Genomic DNA, 17,172 nt, shown 5'->3' with positions numbered 1-17,172 from the left:
GCGACGGCGAGGCGCAATCCGGCTGAATTTGTCGTCTGCTCCGGAGGTGGTTCGTTTAACAAAGCTTCGCGTCCGTTGCGGGCCTGTTTAACTGGTTCGACGGCACCTCCTGGGTAACCGGTACCCGACGGAATTAAGTTGTCGTACGGCAAAGATAGGTTAAGGATTGGTTTGTAGAACAAGAATACGAAATATAGCAACCACATTCAGACATCTGGCCACTAGAGAAACGCTTCCTTTTCCGCACTTCAGGCCACGAATGGCCCCACATTCCGTAAATTGGCGAATGGTAGTTCTGTTGTGTGCTACATGTATTGCAGAAGCCAACTAGTTCTAACAAATAGCAATTTTAAAAGTGCCCTCCACCTTCTCGCCACGTGTAAACTAAACTTGCTGGCTCAAAATTGGAATGAATACTAAACAGTGAGCCCACATGCCGAATTGTTTCAGTATCTCTGCTTGTATCACGTGGGGGTGTAGCCCCGAGCTTTTTTCTTCTCTCTTGGAACTGCATGTGACAGCCCGCATTGCATTATGCATACTGCTAGTACTGCATACCATGCTACTGTATAGCGCACAGCGCTCCAAAGAATTACATCCACACAGTCGAAAGCAGCTTGCTCCTTGGTGCAGAGCGCACGTACAACTCGGAGTGTTGCTTAAAAAATGATGATTGAGGCTAGGTGCTTTTGAAGGCAACACTGAGTTTCAAATCAACTTAATTAACGATTTTGATTGCATGAACTGCTTCTTTCATTAATTCAGGCCAATTGTGAGTAGTGCCAAAACAACCACTCCAGGGGCACGCAGGGGACACTTCGAGAAATGTTTCCGTATCCCAAATCCGCTTAGTACCAATATGTTCCACGCTTTTTCGACACATCACTTCCCTTTTCCCCCTCCCTCTCTAATTTCTGAGTACTTGTGACCCCTCAACTAATTGTGCAGCTGTTAATTACGACATGTAGATACGACATGCAGGGGCGCACACTTCCGTCGATGCAGCCATTAATAAGATAAGATAATAAGACAGGTGCAGACTACAAATTTACAATTTACAATGTAGATTACAATGTTACAAATTAATTTTAATTTAATATAAATTATTTTAAATTAAATGTAATTTTAGAAAACACACAAGCACTTTTTATGGCGCAATATAGGTCATTATGCAACTTCGCTCTTTATTCTAGATTAAATTTATTTTCACAAACCAGATCATCAGAACACGTTACTCAGCAATGCATCTGGCAGTATGCGCTGGCGGCATCAACAAGATTAAATGACCGCACAGTGACAGTGAACATCGGACCGTAAATTACGACGCGGGTTGAAGCAAAGATAGCGTTCGAAATTCTTTGCTCGCGTAATGACGCTGACAGCGCCTTTCCATATTCACGGCAAGGCGGCAGCCGTAATTTCTTGTGTGGCACTGTATGCATCATTGCTGCACGCCCATGTCGACTGCGGACGTAAACGCTGCGTGTGTGCAGAAGAAGCATAAATCGTTAAGCGCACGGCAGGGTAGCGGGCGACCAAGAAAGAGTGATTTTTGCACTGTACTGCTTTACCATAAGCCGAATCAGGCTAGAGTGTACGTTGCAGTGTGCTATATCACTCTGGCTCATTTCTTGTGTGGTTCTTCCGAAATCGTCGTCGTACGATTTTATCTTACATCTCCTGGGTTCTATCAATATTCTTCAGTCCGCCTTGATTATTCCAGATTAAACGTTCCCTGTTAGAGAATAAGCAGTGGTCGCATACGTGGTGGTGTGCGATTACCCTCCCGCTCATTGCGGCCGCGCACCGTGATTTAGATTTTGTGCGCGCTCCTCGTGATTGCGCGCATAGTTTGACATGTTAGAAGACAGACGTCGCAGCGAAGGGAAAGAAGCCGCTGCGGAGTGCGAAGCCGCTGGCATGGGTGCCTGCTCGCAAGTGCGCGCTCGGGCTGGTAGGGCGTTTTGGAAGCAATAAACGTTTGTAGTCGAGTGGTTCCGTTGAAAGGGAAGTAATGAGCTCATCACTCAAACTCCGCGTGCACTCAAAACACAAAAGAAACGGCAAAACTGTGCCTACAGGTTCAGGCATAGAACAGGTTCGTACACAGCGATGACGACGACGGAAATGGGAGAATCTAGCCGCGAAGTTGACCAGTGACAGCCAATCGGGCAGCCATGGCCTATGAATGTCCCTTAGGCCATGCCAGGGGTTGCATAATGAGGACAACTGAAGAGAGAGCGGTTGGTTTTTCCGCGTCTTTCACATCGATTTGCACGCTCACCGCTTCACGTGCATGTGTAATATTTGGCTCAGGTATTCCTGGCAGTGTAATCTAAACATCGCGCAGGTTTACTTGCACTGCTCAAAGAGTGTTGCAGGGTCCCTTTAATGCAGGCTAGTTGCTTCAGTAGTGTACCGTAGGCAGCTCTGGGTCATGTGCTGACACTTTGCTGCAGGAGGTTCAGATCTTCCAATGCAACCTGCCACATTGGACACACGACACAGTAGTTCTGAAGATGTCTGACAGTCTCGCACTGCGGCACAATTTCTCACGAAAAGCAGGAAGTTTCAACCTGACGAAAATGAACCAAAATTCGAAACAGCCAGCCCCTCACTGTGCAGATAAAGACGAAGCAAAACACAGGCTTGCACAACTCAGGTGCAACCTTCATAACCAACTGCCCTGATGCCTATGCACAAACCGTGACCAGGAAAACTATGTTGCAGCATGCCACGCCTAACGTGCTACCAGCGGGTGAGTAAAGTCCAATGAAAACTGAAGAGGAAAGTGGGTGCAAAAAGGATAGTGGCCGTATCCTGTGGTTTTATTCTAACAAATCTCCGGGTCTACACACGAGAAGCACTGCCACAGCCTACGTGCAGATTGCGATGGCCACGGTGTCTTCGCTTGTTATAGCCAAGTGCTCGTTATAAAACTGGCTCAACTGCGGAGGGCTGGGCATAACAGTGACTCACCTTATTCAGGTCTTCATGGAGCTTGTCGATGAAATTGAGGAGGAACTCATGGGCGTCTTGCTGATCGTACCCCGCGTAGACACTGAACAGCCTCCCCATCAGGCTCTGCAAAGGCAACAGCAGCAGCCAGGGTACATCTCACGCTCAGTTCTTCCGATAAGGTTATGTCAACTGCGATGCCTCCAGGGTAATGTATCTAAAGTTTTTTCAAGTGCTGGGGCACGCGAGGGCTTCTCGCGGACGCAGCATTCGCATGGCACAACTGCTAATACAGTTGCCGCGTCACGCACTGTCTCAAATCCGCGTTGCGCACTGTTGTAAAATTAGCTCAAAATTTGATTTCTCAACGAAATTTGTTCGTTATATCCCGTAACAGGGAAATTTTACCTTGTTAAAACGAGGTTTTAAATACATTGGTTTCTACGGGGACTTTTAGGGGAATTACAATTTGCTCGTTATATCCATTATTTCGTTATAGCCCGTCTCGTTATAACGAGGTTTAACTGTACTTAGTCTTCGTCTCTTTAGCACCCATTTTATTCTTTGCAAATGCTTCCTGTTATCTTTACCTCGCACCTCCTGCCCTTTTGTTTGTTTCGAAGAACAGACGCACCACAGTCATCACTCACATTTTTGTTAAGGGTGGATGACTGCGACATGGGACTAACCAGCGCAAGTCGCACCAGATGAATCGAGTACTTTGGAGCAATCAGAAAGCGTGCATAGAACCTGGTGCCTCTCCACAGTGCTCACCTTGAAGCCCTTGGGCGAGACACTCTTGTCGTTGTAGTACATCTGGCTAAGCAAGTTCTTGAATTCATGCGCTGTATCACCACCGGTGCCCCTGTGGGAATCCCTGCAGGGCCAGGGTGCAAAAAAAAAAAAAAGAAAAAAAGCATTACACAATAGTGTAAACTAAGCAAAAATTAAGGAGCACAAGATTTCGGGGATAATCCGGTCATGGTAACACAAATAAACAGTGCAAAATAATTTTATTTCTGCTACTCACAAGGAGATGGCAACTACCACGTAAACTTTTTATCACTACAGCCTGATATTTTAACATTTTTTCCCCCTTTGTAAGCCCTGTCTTGACCCTTTCACATAGGTAGACCTTTGGCGTCGAGGAGAGCAGGAGTTGGCCTTAGCATGTAGCTTTTTTAAATTAGAAGGGCTGCTTATTTGAAATCAGCAATGAAATCAGTTTCTTTACCAATGATATCACTGCTTCTAAGGGCGGCATGGACATTGTCGTGGCCTTTAGCAACCATGCAAAAGCAATGCTGGAAGCTAACAAGGACCTCTTTCCCGGCAGCAATGGTAGCTTCAAGGGCTACTTTGAGGTTTAACGTGCCGAAGCTAGACAGGTGATGAGTTGCACCGTAGTGGAGCGCTTGGGATTAATTTTAACCACCTGGGGATCTATAACGTGCACCAAAATCTCGACACACAGCCGTTTTTGCTCTAATGGCTACGATATTGCGAGTGATCTTTGCTGTGCAAGGTTACTTTGACATCAGTGTGCAGCAGCATTTTAAGAAAACTCAGGAGTAACAGCAGCAATGCACAGGTGGAGACTTGGAGGAATCCCTAAGGGATGCCAGCCTTTACAGCAGCTTAGTGTCGAGCCACCGGAGCAACTAACCTGTTGATGTCCTGCTTGTACCGGTCGGACAAAAAGTGCAGGGCAAGGGGAATGGTGTTGGCCAAGCACTGCAGCGTGGCATTCATGTAGCACGTGTTGCCCAAGTTCTTCAGCCCTGCCGAGTGCTTGAACTGCCGGCAGAGAGGGGGGAGGGGGCGCCACACGTTAAGACTCCCACACACAGCCAGGCAGTGCAAAACTGACAAAACCTCCACACATCTTTGCCTCAGACGTGAAACACAAACAGGTAAAGTGAGCAACAAAATCTCTGGCAATCTGAGGAAGGTTTTAGTACGACAGCACTAGTACACGCACCACTCCTGAAAAAGCCGCGATTCTGAAGCCTCCCGAGTGAAAGAATGCCCGAGCAAAGAATGCGAAGCCAAAAGGAAAGAATCCTCCTCCTTCTGCATTGCTAGGCTGTCTCTGCTGCCAGACACTTCAGCACGAATGCGTGCAAATCACTTTCACACTACAACCACAATCATTTGTGCTCAATTTTTGTGATGGCATTGCATAGGCGCCTTTTTTGATTTGCATAAGAACATTCAATCTTGGTATCCTCAAACCAAGTACACACACGCCAGTTATTCTGAGTGAGCGTGGAAGAAAATATGGAACTTGATTTTTAATTTACAACATGGCCAAAGAAAGAAAGGCCATTGTTACACCATCTGGCAGTAATCTGGCTGTAATGTAAACAGATTGAGCCAGTAACAAATGTTGATGAACACTTCGGAAAAGACTACCTAATCATCACGAGTGACCCGTTCACACACGGCGTCACTAAATGCGGACAACACTGCAGTTTCCTCAGTGCAACAGATGGCTTACATATTACTGTGCATCAGCAAATTTTTCTTGCGACAACGCCAGGCACGCAGTGGGAACCCAATTGAGACAGACTATTTTGTTGATAGTTTTCAGCTATATGCAACACCATTGCTTTTCGTTTACACTTGCATTCAGTTAATTAAAACTACACTGCAAAGTGACCCTACCTCTTGTCCAGACGATGGGCTGATACTCCGCAAGCGAGAGTAAAAAACCTCCCCGGTTCGCGCACGTGGCTGCCGGGATATGACGACTGTGCTGGTCTCGACACTGCAATGTAAACCACACGGTCCTGCACTGCATTCTCTTCCCGGCTTTGATAAGGTTATTGAAGACACTTTACAAGATTTGCTTTGCACACGACTTACAGACACAATAGTAATGACACTGCCCATTCTATTCAGCATACCGTTATCCATCCTGCTTTATGCTCTGTCACTTGAAAGAAGCCACTATCTTACTCTACTTACAAGCAGCGAGATGACAGACAAACCATAAGTAGGCAGTGAAAAGCTCTGCTAAAAGGCATCCCACATTTTCAATCGGAGCGCCTCCCAGCATCATTCTGTAATTGCACCAGAGGAAGTCAGGGCTGAAACTTACACCGATCTTCTGCATAATCTCCCATTTGTTTTTTTTTTTTTTTTCCCCCCTCTGTTTACCGTCTGTTACATAAAATTGTGAGTGAAAGAATCGAACAGACTTTAATCAAGCATTTACACTTATAATAACGGTCCTTTCACACTTCGTAAATCAGTTTTGACAGTGTGTTGGAGAGTTTTTCTAGAAAAGCCATTGTGAATTTCTGGTTTGCGCTTTTCAAGAGTGCGAGTCTGGAACCCACATTTCAGGCATGGCATGCCGCAGCCATTTTTCCGAGTGAAGCCAGCTCAGTGGATGTCGGGAAGGGGAATACCTTTGTGATGGCTTCAGTGTGCGATCAAATTGGGGGACCGCTGTGCTGCTGGCCGGAGGAGCCGTAGTCCCCGTACCGGACTCTTCAACGGCAGTGGTCAAGTTGGGAAAGGACCGGGATCGGGAGAGCCCAGTGTTGTTTCGCACTGGCGTACCCTGTGGCCTTGGCTGCTGCGGTGCCACAATTGTTCCTTGGCTCTTTGGGTCTGTGTGCGTGCAGAAGTGGTGAAGGAAAATTAGCCACGAGACTCGCTACCGAGGGGGCAGCTGCAATAAGCTCCCTTCAATGGCATCAGCTCCACATTATTTGAAGCCAATGCATAACCCCAATACCGGATTATGCAGAGCAAACAAACTGGAGAAAGACCTAGCAGTTTAACAGGAAGCAGAAAAGAAAACGAAGCTGTGTGAACAATCTGAACAGACCAAACTGCTCCAAGCCAAAAGAAGCTGCTACACAAAATGCTGCAAGTGATGGGATATAAGAGGAAATGCCTGCACAGACGTAGACTACACGCAGTATTCTAGGAGGCAGATGCTGCAAGTGCTCCCAAAAGCACATCATTTGCCGAGAGGAAATTATCAGGCGATAGAGATACGACGACGAAGAAAAGGGGCACATGTGACCTGACATGCACAACCCTGGCTTTCTTTTCACTGCTTTCACTCTTCTTGAAAGAAGCGAAAGCTGCCCTTGCATTTGTCCAGCCATGGCATCGTGATGGGTGCCGAAATTTCACAGCATTGTCGGTGCGGGCAGGCTTTACCTACACTTAAACAGCTAGGTGGTAAGTTCAGAAGCCACTAAGCTGTAGGTGTCTTGAGCACTTGATGGTACACATAGGTACTTTGGCACAAGCGTGAAAGCCACAGCCTCGTCCACGTACAGAATTCTAGCCTTGAAAGCTTAATGAACTCTAAAGATGAATGAATTGCAGGATGAAAGATAGCTAGCAGCCATTAAAACACGAGGAAAACAGAAAAATAAGTTCACAAGGCTCATGAGTCCACTTGTAAAGCATGAAATTGAGATTAAAACACACGGAAACGGGTCTTGGCTGGCTAGTACCGTATTTGCGTGATTCTAACGCGCATCCTTTTTTGATAAAAGTAGCCTTCAACTTGTGTGTGCGTTACAATCAGGCTCAAAACTGAAATAAGCTTGCTTCAAAGTGGCCAGCGGCTTTGCCACTGAATCAATCCAATTAAAAACAACCCGTCAGCATCACATGGGAAAATTTTGTCGCGCCCATTCATCAATGGGCAATCCTTATTCAGCTGTCGCACATTTTTCTGCTGCTGCAATTGCATGTCACGAGTTAAATCAAGTAAGCCAAGGCAATTAAAATAGCAAGCACTTTCAATGTTCCCTGCTACCGTGTTATTTCCAGCAGGAGTTGGACAAGAAAGTTTATGAATCACACGTGATTCTTACTGCCACAGTTGCATGCGTCAAATAAAATGTCTTCAGAAGTGCCAGACACATGGTGTCATGTCTTTTACATTTGCGCTGTAGAATTGGCGTCAAATATTTGTTTTGAATTTTTCTGCCTAAACTTAGGTGCACGTTACCATTGGGGGCACGTTATAATCGTGCAAATACGGTAATGAAAATATGCCCTCTGAGGAGCTCTCCAGGGACCACTCAGATAAATTTCGCACTTCATTTTTCAGACCACATTATTTGGCTTTAGAATATTTAACTGGATGAGCTGGTCGGTCTTCGTACCTGAAAACGAGCATAAAAAGTTATTTGGATGATTCTCACTTGGAACTAGCACACTTGCCTATCATGTTCAAAACACTGGTCATCGACCATTTACGAAAACCTCACACATTACAAGACATTGCAATATGTACGGAAGTGAAACCAAGTTTAGAACCCAAACTACTACTTTACTTTTTACTTACCTGTGTGCCATTAATTTTTTTATAGTCCCCCATTAAAATCAGAATGAGTATGTAACGCAGGCACTTTTTATTGAAGGCATTAGGCTCCATTTCATAATTGTTACCTTAGAAATTGAACATTTATAATTTAATTGCAATGTGCATTGTGGGCCAATGCTCACTTTTAGTATTTGTAGCTTACTGTAATGCGAAACAAGTTTGTTCCTAAAAGTAAAGATATGGCAACCACAAGCAAAAAAGATGACATTCTCCAGCACGTGCTCATGATAAGCTGCACCAGATACGTACGATTGACTCCAGCGTTGCCAGCAGTGGGCTTCAGTGTCCTTGCCGGCGCACCTGCCTTGTCCACGACTGCTTGGCCAGCGTTCTTCCGGGCTTCCGCTTCTGCTTGCTCTTGCTGCTCCTTGCGCTTCCGTTCTTCCCTGAGCCTGCCAGGAAAAGTTTCACGCATCAACGAGACACACTGACACAACCTTCACTAAAACTCGCACTTACGAGTTCGACATGAATCTATCAGACTTTTCCAGCAATGAAATGCCAAACTTCTCAGTGCTGGTAGGTAAAATCCGGCAAGACAAGCAGTGACAGAAGATTAAGCGTCTTTTCACGCGATGAATTCGAGATTAGCACGAGAGGAGCATGCTGCTTATTGTTTACTTTTGGTTTAGCCAGGTTATAGTCATGCTAGGGGTGGTTATGCGTATACAAATTCACAAAGACATAAATAGCACACAACATGCCCAGGTTGAATCCACAGGTTTAAAGGGGCCATGCAGACAAAACACAAGTTTGATTCATTCAAAAAATTGCCTCATTAGAATCATATTGACACCAGTTTTAATGCACACTTTGCTCAGATAAGCTATATAATTAGGAAAAAAGGGAATGGCCATGCAACCCACTAGCTCAGTGATTCTCAAATGGGGGTCCGCGGACCCCTGGGGGTCCGCGAGAGCATTTGAGGGGTCCGCGAAGCCTAAGTCAAAGCTTTTACTCCCGCCATTCTTATCTCGATTTCGCCAGCACTTTCTTGCAATGCAAAAAATGTAGCTTTGTCGCATTACATGTACGTTTAGTTTCTCCGCGTAGCACCTATTTTAACAACTGCTTTTTGCACGACAAGCCAGCTATGAGAAGGAAAAAAGCATACACAGAAGAGGCAATATATAGGTGTTTAGAGGAATTTTAGATTCAAGACCAGATTGTTTAACATGGTGCACATCGTCATTAGCGTCAACCATAAAAGGCGGGCATCGAATAAGTGTGCAGGCTACGTAAGCTGCAAGTAGAAATTGTTTGACGTTATGATACCAAACAACATATGCTCCATTGTGGGGTCCCCCATCACTTTAGCAAGCCCAAAAGGGGTCCCCAGGGCAGTCATGGCTGAGAACCACTGCACTAGCTCATTTCCCGCAACAGAACCTATGACGTCATGTATGCCCAGCTGTGCGATTAAGTGAGGCCGGCAAAAGCAAACACAAATTAGTCAGGGCTTATCAGTTTGTCGAACGAGCTATTTGCGCTTAAATGTAGTGCATATTCATTTTACAGCAGTAAGAATGGTGGGGTAGACAATAAAAGCTATGAAAATGCACGTGAACATAGAAGTACTGCACACTGCTGTTGGTACTAGACGCACTATGCTTGTTTTACGTGCATTGCAGTCCGTTACTTCTGAGTTGCCTTACACGACACTGGCCGATTGGCATAAGCGGCGTTTTCTTACGTGACCCTTTTGACGAGGACACCTTATGTTCCACGAAACGATTACTTTCTACAGTAACAAAATTAAGCCAGGCGCAAATACGGTCAAAAAAGCAAAGCAACGGTGGACAATGGTCCTTGGCTGAGTATGGTAGCACTATCTGGGAGGACTGACGGCAAGCAAGGCAGCAAAGCCGAATGACGCCGTGAAAGTTCGTTTGAATATGCGCACTTATGACTTCATTGCTGACGCCACAAAAACACACGGTTAGGCGGGAGAATAAAAATCTTAAATTGATTTCTCAGTGTATAGGCCATGGTTTGCTGCCAGGCAAGCGCTGGGGACACTATAAAACACAAAATGTTTCGAATAAAAGAAACTTGTATTTTGCCTGCATCGCCCCTTTGAAATTAAATTTACCCATACAGCAACCAGCACAGGCAGCCAAAGGGGGCAGTAAAATGCAGTGCCAGGATCGTTTCTGCCAGCAACCGAGAAGCAGCCTCCTTATTTTGCTGGCTTGGCATTTTTTTCTTTTTTAGCTACACAGGCAAACCACTCTGCACCTGCCCAGGTGTTGCCTAGCAACGGAGACGCCTCGCTCTTTCTTGCTGGCTTGGCATCGTTGTTTTGCTCAGGATGGCTTCGCACACAGGACAGCTTCATCGCTCACTGTGTATCCAGTGTTCTAGCGCTAAAACAAAGAAAGCGCACTCACTTGTGGACTTCCTTGTCAGCTCTCCTTTGTTCCTCGTTCAGCTGCACAATTCGGACCAGTTCGTTGTCCTTCTCTTTCAATTTCTGCACGTGGGTGAGAAAAGAATGGAGAGCATTTTTATATATGCAGGCAGTGAGTACACTTGCCTCACCCAGAATGCAGAAGCATAAGACTGCAAAAACACAACAAAGAATTTAACATCCATGACAAAAAATTGCAACGTACTATAAAGGTATTCAAGCCGAAATTTCTTCAAAACATTATACAAAAAATGACAGAAGAAGCCCAGTAAGCCATATATTAGTTAGGTGCAAAATAGACTTCAGATGAAAGAAAAGTTCATGCAGTCTTAGAATGTCTTTTAATTTCATGTTCTCCCATCTGCAGTTGCTCCATTAGAAACGTTAAAAGGAAGTTAAAGGCTGAAAAATTGCTCGCTAAAACTGTAAGATCCCTATTTTCAAAGCTGCTTCAACTTATGTCCGAAGCAAAATGATGAATTGGTTATTCAAAAATAAATAATTAAAAATTGCCTTTTTCCACCTCGTTTCCCGTTCATTTTGCCACAACGCAGAAGTGCACATCACCGGTCATGCAGAGGGTGCACTCAAGAGAAAGAGTAGAAAATACATGTGCAAGTCCCCTACAAGGGGAACAGAGCAAGTTGTGCAGTCAATCACACTAGCTTTTGAAGACTTTTGTCGCTGACAATGATTTATAAACACCAACGGTAACAAGGGGCAATAGTGGTCATGTTCAACAGCATAAATCTTGTGGCTGTACTTCTACAACAATGCAAAACATGTGACCGAAACCAAACTCAAACAAATTTTACCGCTAATTGTAGTAAGAACCTGCTTAATAATGGGCCTCCTCGATTAACAGTCCCGGATCGTCTGCGGACTTTCCAGGACACAATCTAGCACTCAATTTTCTCATGTATTCCTATAGGACTTCCGGTTCGAAGGCAGACCGAAAGCTGCCTGCGGACTATCCAGGACCGGTAAATCGGGGAGGCTGAATGCGAACAGAAGTCTGTGCCTTTTAAACAACACATGCCCAACAGAAGTTCCCGCACACAATTATTTTATACTTACATGTACCTGCTTACTAGTTGTTTCCCTGAAACACTTATACAAGCTTTAAAAATTCTGTTACGTAAAATGTAGAATGGCGACACTTGTTCTGATGCTTTTGGTATTCCCCGCATTATCATGCAACTGCTCCTGCGACGAGAGGTATATTTGTATTCGCGGCACTGCAATCTAAAGATAGGCATCAACCTGTTTCTACACATTAGCACACCTGTCAAACATCTCTGCAAATAAACAAAAAAAAGGCACCCATGTTTAAAAGTAAGAACCCCAATATACAATGGCAAACACTATTGCTTCAGTTTGTGACCAACATGCAGTTTCTGCATCTGTGCTTGAAATCTATTTCCCTGAGTCATGAGAACACTTATGTGCACCTCCAGCACTGTTTCTGTTGTCACTCACTATGTAAGGATAGGATCAGTGCACGCATACACAAAGCTAAGGTCTAAGGTACAACTTCCTCACATCTCAGGCAATGTCTCCTTAGCAACAGGGCATCTTTTACTCCAAGCTGAACCTACACTTGTTTCCTTTGACAACACCAGAGATGCGCTTTCAAAAATTTCTTGATGAATCCTTCAATATTGGTTTTGGCGTGCTTGTTTGAGCTGGTGAAAAAGTGAAACACCTCAAGCTATGCACAAGCATTAGGAAAGACAAAAGCCTAGCCCTGCGCTATTTTCAAGCACTGCTTAGCTTAACTCAGACACTTGGACGAAGACCACCCTGAGTGCACGACTAAGAATCCCTATGAACTGCTTGCAAGCGAGAGGAGCATGGGTGGGGCCCCACCTGTTCGTAGAGCTCGTTGCTCCTGGTGAGGTCGTTGACCCTCTGCTCGACCTCGGCCCGGTCCCTCTCGAGCTTGCGGATGTGCTCCTGCAGCTCCTCCTCCCGCTCCTGCACCGAGCGCCGCAGCTCCTCCTCCGCCTCGCGGCTCTTGCGCTCCCGCAGCAGCTCAAACTCCCGCTCCGAGGCCAGCTGGTCCTGAGGAGGGGAAGAGAGGAGGGCACCCACGGGCAGGGTCAAGGGCACTTCACACATGAAATGTCCAGTTTGGGCCTTGGTGCACCAAAACCTTGGGAAGGGCAATGGTTGAATTTACGCCTCCCACCGCCCTTTTGTGTTTTCCAATGTGCACCCAACATGGTTAACTTTCCTGCCAACAAGGAAACAGCTGCCCTAGCCAAATCGCTCAAGGAAATCTAAGTACAACCTGTCACATCATTTGCTTAGACTGAAGAGTCGTATGAACTCTTAAGCCTGGAATCTGGATGACGTTGCAAAAGTTACGCCGTGCCATTTTTTACCAGTTTTGCCATGGGATTACCTCACAGCAACAGTTATTTATCGAAAATGATTTTGCCTACAAAGTAAGCTACACATGAAAGAGTAGTGGAACAAAGCAAGCTGCAATGTTCCAAGTTAGCTTGGCTGTGGGCAACGAACAGCAACAGTTTGTGGGAATGTGCAGCCACCAAAGCGCGAAGACTCAAGTTTCATTCTTTCCTCTGCCCACACTTTTTATGTTGTCTCTGCGCTGCTCTCCTATCCTCAGTCCTCCATACACGTTAGGTTACCACCAACTGCGATGCAATTCAATGACGACAGTCAGTTCAACTAATCGTAAATAGGAAAGCCCATTATCGTTTATCTAGGTAACAAACACTGTTGAATCAATAGGCTAAGCAAAAGAAAACAAGAATGGCTTGGCCACATTCTGCTAGCGGCAGCTAATCTACATTTTACTGCTTCAAACTATCAAATTTTACTATGTATTAGGAAATCAAGCTCTAAAAACTCTAAAAAGGGGGGGGGGGGTTGCACTGAATTGCAGTAATTATAACTTTCTCCTCTTGGACAGGAACGCACCTTGGTAAGGTCGAGCAGTTCCTGCTTTAAGTTCTCTGTCTGGCGGATGCTGTTAAGCGATGCTGCCTCCGCATCCCCAGAGTCCTGGTTGATGAATCCAAATGGTCCACCAGGTAGCGGCTTTGCGGTGCGATTGATCTGAAGTGTAGTCAAGTGTTTGATGCAACTTCGTCTGGTCAGGGTTCATATTTTGAAGCGTAAAACCGCAGTCACTGACCGAGTCAAAAATAAAATGTTTCGCGTTTCAGAATCCGTACTGGTTCCATGTTCACAACTGCGGAGCAGGGACCCATATTTGTTGTGAAACATCAAGCAATTTATTTTTGACTTGCTCAGTGACTGCGAATTTGACACGATCTGAGGTGTGCAAGCAAGTCACAAGTTCTCCTTGCTATTCAGAACGGGGTACTGCAAAGGTATGAAAAGTCACTGAAACAGGGCCCCATGCAAATACTAACAATAAAATATCCCCAGTGTGTCCTAAGGCTGTGCTCCCAGCATGCAACAAGGAGATGAGTGGTGCAGGCAGCAGTGTCCTCTTTTTCCCGTCTCGTAAGGACACAGGGGATGCACCCTCCCATTATCCCTTCCATCCCACTTCTTTCTTTCTTCCTGTTGCCTTTCTCAAAATGTCATCATTAAAGATGTGGAAAGACGTACGAAGCTAAGGTCTTTCACACTCTGGGTTATTAATAAAAAAGCGATGACTTTCCCTGCATTAAATTGCATCGTGCGCTAGCATTACTACCCCACACACCTTTCTAAAGCTGAACGACCAATGTCCCTTGACCAGTGTTACCTGGGGAAGTGGTGTGTTGATTTCTTTCTTCCCTGCTCCTAACGAATCCGGCAAGCTGTCAATGTTGACGCTGCCATTGACGACTTTCGGCCCCGCGAGGTTGGGCACAGGCCCGTTGGTGAGGCTGGGCTTTTTGCTGCGGTCGACCGAAGGCATGTTGGCAGACACATGGTTGGGCACGGGGCCAGGAGGCTTTACATCTTCGCGCCTAGGAGTGTCACTAAAAAGGCTGTCCAGGTCATCAGGAAAGTAGACACCATCTGCGATACGAAACAATGTTGTGCCATCTTTACATTTTAAAGAGAGGTTGCGTTCACAAAGCCAGCAGCTACTCTGCCCACTAGAGCTTTGCTAATGCATTCTTAGTTGTTACCCTTGTCAAGAAGAAATAGATTCTCAAGCGCTTACCTGTGCTGCTCGGACGATCACCAATGAAGCTGTTCGACTCCGATCCTGGGGCCCTGGCATGAGGGTTGGTGGTGTGCATGGGAAAGCGCAAGAGCCAGTCTGCGTAGCCACCCGCCAGGACCAAGGGCTCGCACCTCAGCACCTTCTGCGTCGCCCACTGGATGACAATGCACGACCATTAACCCATCAAGGCAGGTGAGTGCAGGCAGAATATTTGCACCCAGTTCCCACGCTCCATGCATTTTCATTGTCAAGAACCTACGCTGCCACCTCTGCAATGCATATAGAAAGTCAGCAGTGCACGAACACTTTAAGCAAGCACACTTTACGAGTACCTGTGGCAGCAAAGTATCACATTGGTTAGAATTAAAAGCCATAAGCCTAGTACTAGTAAGTTGAGCACCCGAGAAAAAAAAAAATCAGACTTTTGGTTTGACATGCCGGGGCTACCAACATTATCTTGCTTATCGTTGTGAAGTACTCGCAGCCAATCTGGACGTCTCCTTGATATCTTTGTTTGCAAAGCATCACAAGCATAGGCAAGGCGCTTTAGCGAATACGGCAACGAAGTGAGCCCGTAACAAATTGCAGTACTGGCAGAGAAGTACACAGTATGGGCACGTGAATACAGACATAGATCAAACAGGGCAAAAGATTGCTCCAACAAATGATGAAGAATTTACCCTGAATTACATGTAAATGCCAACTTGGTGGAGTAGTGAAGTGAGCAAGATACTGGGATAAACAAGGTTCTTGTGCAGGAGGCTGAGGCATCCTGCTTGCACAATAAAGAAATGTTCAGTAAAGGAAGTACGAAAATAAAGTACTACTATGCCCGATGAATTCAACTGGCCTATCTTGGACAAACTTTTCCCACTATGCTGCAGGTTATTTCAGCTTCACCAGTCGTTTTGAATCAACTCACTCCACCAAAATTGGCGGAGGAGTGAGTCTTGCTCCAGTGAGATACCCTACAATCATTGCCACCTGATTGCCTTATGCAGGTCGATACACACTTGCTCCCTCTGCTTCAGGTTCTTTTTTAGCCCTTATGAGGACCTAGTTACCCCTTCAGATAGACCTGTAGAGTTCATGAATTCCGGCAAGCTTGCAGGAAGCACCCCACCAGAATATCCTGCCTTTGGTATGTCTCCCGCACCTTGAATATGGCATCCTTGAGGACCCTCAGGGGAGCCTGGTTGTTCTGCGGGATGTCTGCACTGTCCCAGTCAAGGAGGACGACGAAGTCCACCAGGTCGCGCTTGTCAAACAGCTCAGCACTTTCCCTCGGAAGACTTCTGCTCAGCTCCTCAGCTATAACGCTGCAAAGGAAAAGAAAGAAAGTGCTCAATGCATCAGTTTGCCAAGCAATCCCTTGATATCCTCACATTCTTCTTTTCTTTTTAATCTACTCTGCGAACTCAGGTTGCAGTCAAGTCAGCTAATTGTTGATACAACATGAAAAAATTAAGGCCAGTTCCATGCCTGTGACATCTGCTGAAACAGTCGGGGGAGGGGGGCAAGGGTCCAGGTGAGGGCAACTTTTTTGAGGCAGAGTTTCGTAACTGCTTGCATCAAAGAGCTCTGGTTGTGGCAGGCAAACTGATGCGAACTGTGGTAGATGGGACGCTGATTTAGTGTGTTTAGACGATGATTTAGTGGTACGAGAGCAAGAGCTGGGCTGTACACTGATCCCCCCCCCTCTCTGTCTTCAGAGGGTACAGCCTGGAGGTGTGCGCCACTACCTGCCTCGACCTCTTCTTGTCACAATGTAAAGGCACCACCAGACCAGACATTTCTGATAACCTCAGGCAAAGTACAGGAAAGACACAGAAGTAGCATACCCCGGCCTGAGGACTTCCTCGGGAACGCTGATGCAGTCACTGCTTTTCAGGTGAGATTCAACGAAGTCTTCACTGGGCCTGGCATCCATGATTACCAATTGTGTGCTACGGTCCTGGATCATTTCCAGTAGCTTGAAGGACGATAATTGCGTCGTGCCAGGTGGTTTATCAGATCCCACAGCTGCAGCTTAGCCACAGAGAAACAACAAAAATTGCAGCACTGATTGGCAAAGTACTGCATACAGACAGATTTTTACTACCGACATCAATTTGGGCCTAAATTAGGCAATTTGGGTCGAATGAAGAGAAATGTAGACAACGAGAAGAGTCCAAACTTACACATCAATGTTCTAACTTTCAGCCAATAAAGGAGGCCATCACTTAACCCAGACACCTTTAACTGCCACTTCATTCAACATTTTCAAAATTCCTTTTATTC

At 45.8% G+C, this 17,172-nt stretch overlaps 1 protein-coding gene across 2 annotated transcripts in view; it reads right to left on the bottom strand.

Annotated features, from left to right (window-relative positions):
* LOC144178679 (ubiquitin carboxyl-terminal hydrolase 8-like) overlaps positions 1-17,172 on the bottom strand; it is a 46,267-nt gene that overhangs the window by 15,284 nt on the left and 13,811 nt on the right. Inside the window, exons 6-18 of one of the 2 annotated variants that reach the window (XM_077706688.1) lie at positions 16,734-16,914; positions 16,049-16,211; positions 14,890-15,046; positions 14,482-14,741; positions 13,683-13,820; positions 12,603-12,797; positions 10,714-10,796; positions 8,573-8,715; positions 6,375-6,579; positions 5,626-5,728; positions 4,625-4,755; positions 3,733-3,835; positions 2,980-3,084 (exon numbers count right to left, since the gene is read on the bottom strand). In XM_077706688.1, coding sequence (XP_077562814.1) covers positions 2,980-3,084; positions 3,733-3,835; positions 4,625-4,755; positions 5,626-5,728; positions 6,375-6,579; positions 8,573-8,715; positions 10,714-10,796; positions 12,603-12,797; positions 13,683-13,820; positions 14,482-14,741; positions 14,890-15,046; positions 16,049-16,211; positions 16,734-16,914 — 1,967 coding nt within the window. Of the gene's footprint in view, positions 1-2,979; positions 3,085-3,732; positions 3,836-4,624; positions 4,756-5,625; positions 5,729-6,374; positions 6,580-8,572; positions 8,716-10,713; positions 10,797-12,602; positions 12,798-13,682; positions 13,821-14,481; positions 14,742-14,889; positions 15,047-16,048; positions 16,212-16,733; positions 16,921-17,172 lie in introns of both variants that reach the window. The other variant, XM_077706687.1, reaches the window with a different exon arrangement.

Source organism: Haemaphysalis longicornis, unplaced genomic scaffold (genome assembly GCF_048455015.1).
Source record: "Haemaphysalis longicornis isolate Haplotype H1 unplaced genomic scaffold, Haemaphysalis longicornis Haplotype H1 scaffold_4, whole genome shotgun sequence".
In the NCBI taxonomy this organism is placed as follows: domain Eukaryota; kingdom Metazoa; phylum Arthropoda; class Arachnida; order Ixodida; family Ixodidae; genus Haemaphysalis; species Haemaphysalis longicornis.
The sequence above is the reverse complement of the archived record's forward strand: the minus strand, read 5'-3'. Positions and strand labels throughout refer to the sequence as shown.